Source organism: Notothenia coriiceps, unplaced genomic scaffold, assembly GCF_000735185.1.
Source record: "Notothenia coriiceps isolate Sejong01 unplaced genomic scaffold, NC01 NC01_scaffold00037244, whole genome shotgun sequence".
Taxonomy (NCBI): Eukaryota; Metazoa; Chordata; class Actinopteri; order Perciformes; family Nototheniidae; genus Notothenia; species Notothenia coriiceps.
Window position 1 is genome coordinate 16,440,458 of NW_011369945.1, and position 3,472 is coordinate 16,443,929.

The following is a 3,472-nucleotide window of genomic DNA, read 5'->3' on the forward strand; positions in this document are numbered from 1 at the left end:
AATGATAGACCTACACCTACTTATATTAGAATCCCAAGGGTAATTAACCACCAGTAAAACTGGCCTTGTAGTATCCAAATTGTTTCAACTGAATTTGGTGAGTTTTAACGTTAGTATCATGACTAGTTGTTAACAAATTTTACGGATGAACTTCCCTATTAGTTCCGGAACTCCTTTACTTACTTTTTAGTGTTATTAAATACTTCATCATTTAAGCCAGTACTAAACTGGAGTTGTGCATGTATAACTATATTGAGCTCCACCTTCTTTCATAAGTCTAGACACATGAACTCATTTTTTCATATATCATGTTCTCACATCCACGTTTATGTAGACAATGTTCCCTGTTGAATTCATTTTCATGTTTTCATAATCCGTAGTTCTATAAGAATTATCCATGGCTCGTTTCAATCTTACCTAAGTAAGACATTTAACCAGCGTAAAGTTTTATTAACCCACCTACACTACTCTACGCAACCTCATCTCCTACTAGACATCACACATAGTTTGACAAGCCATTCTCCGCGCCGACATTACTGAACATATGACGTCACTCGACACTTAAATGAGGTCACTTGAGTTCACGAAATACTGATGAGAGCAGTGTAATAATTAGGTATGACATTTCACTGATTTTCGATGTTTATTTACATACACTGACAACCATGTTAATTTTGGAATACGTTTTCAGTGTCTATTCTTTGTAAATTCACTGCAGTTATTAATGTAAACCAGTAGTCTGACACATTGTTTACAGCTTTAAAGGGTGTTAAATACAAATTGGTGATGATTAAAGTTTTTTGTTCTAATGTAAGAGCAGTTAAAACAGACGAGTCGGATTTGACCAGGAACACTAAAGTAAGGGGGGTAAACGAACACGACACAAGGTTAATTGGACTTTACATAGGCTGTATTCAAGTACTTTTTACATCAAAATTATGGGAATTCCCTGAATTAGTCTTTTAAAGCTTGTTATAACAGCCCTTGTGTCAAATATTGATTTAAAAATGTAACAAAAGCTGTCAAATAAATGTACAAGGAAGTAAAACACATCCCTCTGAGGTGTATTGGAGTTGTGAAATATCATAAAATGGTACTTAAGAAACAGGACTTCAGTCAATGTACACAGTTTCTTTGCACCACTGCCCGCAGGAGACAAATTAATAGACGACGTGCTGCATTCAAGCCCCAACACAGGTCTCTGCTAAACAGACACATGCCCAAACTAAAACAAGAATGTCTCCCGAGGCATTTCATTCTGAAATACACATTGGTTCTTAGTTGTTGCCTATACAATGTGCATTTTATTGCAATGGAAAGATTTATTGTAAATGCAGAGGTGGGAGGAGTACTGCTATCGTGTACTTAAGTAAAAGTATAAGTATCAGAGTATAGGAATACTCTGTTACAAGTTAAAGTCCTGTAATCAAAATTGTACTCAAGTAAAAGTACAAAAGTATTGGTATCTAAATATAATCAAAGTACCAAAAGTAAAAGTACTCACTCAGATTGGCCAATTTCAGAATAATATACGTATATCATATGTTAATATAATAATTGACGTATTATTGTGATGATCAAGCTTGTAAATGTAGCACTCATTTTAAATACTTTATATACTGCTGCATGTGAATTTAATCCAGGTGCAATTTAAATCTTATTTAAGTGTTGATCATATGTTGTTATCATTAATCAAAATCTGCATAGTAACTGTCAATTTAGTGGATAAAAGTACAATATTTACCTCTGATTTGGAGTAGAAGAACAAAGTAATCTAAAATGGAAATACTTAAGTAAATGTAGCCTATAGCTATACTTAGTAACGTTACACCACTGTTTAAATATAAGCTCTGCAAATTTGAAGAGACCCCAAAGATAAAGAGAGGGGTCATATTTCTAAACGTATAAACAGACATGGTTAAATTGCTGTTTTCTGAATGGAGTTTGGAGGGAGAAACCTACCATCCCATGGCCGTAGTAGTCCGCGTCTGAGGAGAGCGCGTGGCACCAGGGCAGCGGCAGTGTGGGGGGGGCAGGCAGGGAAGCGCTGTAGCTGCCACCGCTGCTGCTGTTGGTGTCGTTGTTGCCACTGTAGCCGTTGCCTGGCAACATCATGTCCCCGAACTGCTGCGGGATGTCGTTGAAGGAGCCCTCCTCGTGCATCTGGCTGCCGCACGAGCTGTCAGGCACCGGGAACGAGGCAGTGCGCAGCTGGAAGGCTCGCGCTCCAGAGCCGCGCGCGTCATCTGGAGAAATGGCAGAAGGAGGGTCCTCATAGCGAGCTGACGGAAATAAACAGAAAAATAGATAAAAAATAAAGAAAACGTACATAAAAAGGGGAATATATTTCAGAGGCTACATATTTACCATTACATCTGTATTATATAATAACCTACATATCGGCTGCACAAAAATGTTTTAAAATAGCACAAATGTTGCATTCCAAATTAAAAAGTGTCAACATATTCTAATCCTTATTTTAGGACACGGCGAACCACTGAGGAGCATTGGGGAAATATGCAAGGAATCTGCATGGAAACACAGGAAGACATTTAAATAGGCCTATAAGTCCACAGTGATGTCATAATACCATCAGCCAACACATTTGGATGTAGCCTAGCCTTCGTTTATAAGAAGGGACCCTGCACTTTTGCTATTGAGCTTTCAATTGCCTTGCTGCCTAGAATTGCTTTCCAAATATGTTTATGTTATGACTGCATGGGGGGCTTCCATGTGAGTATTTTGTTGTCGTTTCTGCGGGGTCATGGCAGGTTGCTGTGTGTCATTGAGGAATGATATTTGTTTTGGACTTTTTTTTATTTATTCAGCTGATCTGCTGCCTTGCTGCAACCACAGTGCGGATTTTCCAACATCGTACTAAACAATGAGATTCGTTTTTGTTATGCTGGCTTTGTATTGCAGAACATATTGGTTGGAATAGATTTCAAGATCACATTGATTTAGGTCAGGTTTGAGTCATATGTTTTAATGGGTTTGTTATGGACTTGGACTTCGCTGCTGGGTGAACTTACTTTGAAAAGTGGATGAGCAAAGTCCCTGGAGATCTGAGCACGCCTGGGATAGCTGCTCGTAAGGAGGGAGAAAGAAAAGATTGTTAGATATTTTATGCAACTACAAATTGTATTTTATAATACATTTCATTTACAGAGCGTTTTTACACTATACACTTTACAGGGTGGAAAAATCAGAAAAACATAATTGAAAAGAACACTTAAAATATATGTTTTGATCTGTGATTTGAACGCGGTGAGATTGTGGTAATCACGGATGTGTTTAACATAGTAGTTTTTTTTGTCAAACATTAGTATTTGTATCTTGTAACGTGTTATATTTGTGTGTGTTTGTCCGTGGTTAACTTAAAAAGAGAAACGTTGGATTTTTCTAAAGGGAGAGTATAGTCAATCATGTACAGGGTCGGTTTGTTGCTTTGCTCAGGGAGTGTTTTTCTTTT

General features: G+C 37.6%; 1 protein-coding gene across 1 annotated transcript in view; it reads right to left on the reverse strand.

Moving 5' to 3' along the window:
• Positions 1–3,472, reverse strand: part of linc.pou2af1 (lnc RNA pou2af1) — a 12,312-nt gene that overhangs the window by 6,781 nt on the left and 2,059 nt on the right. The window contains exons 3-4 of the mRNA XM_010793746.1: positions 3,033–3,084; positions 1,963–2,282 (exon numbers count right to left, since the gene is read on the reverse strand). Coding sequence (XP_010792048.1) covers positions 1,963–2,282; positions 3,033–3,084 — 372 coding nt within the window. The remainder of the gene's footprint in view (positions 1–1,962; positions 2,283–3,032; positions 3,085–3,472) is intronic.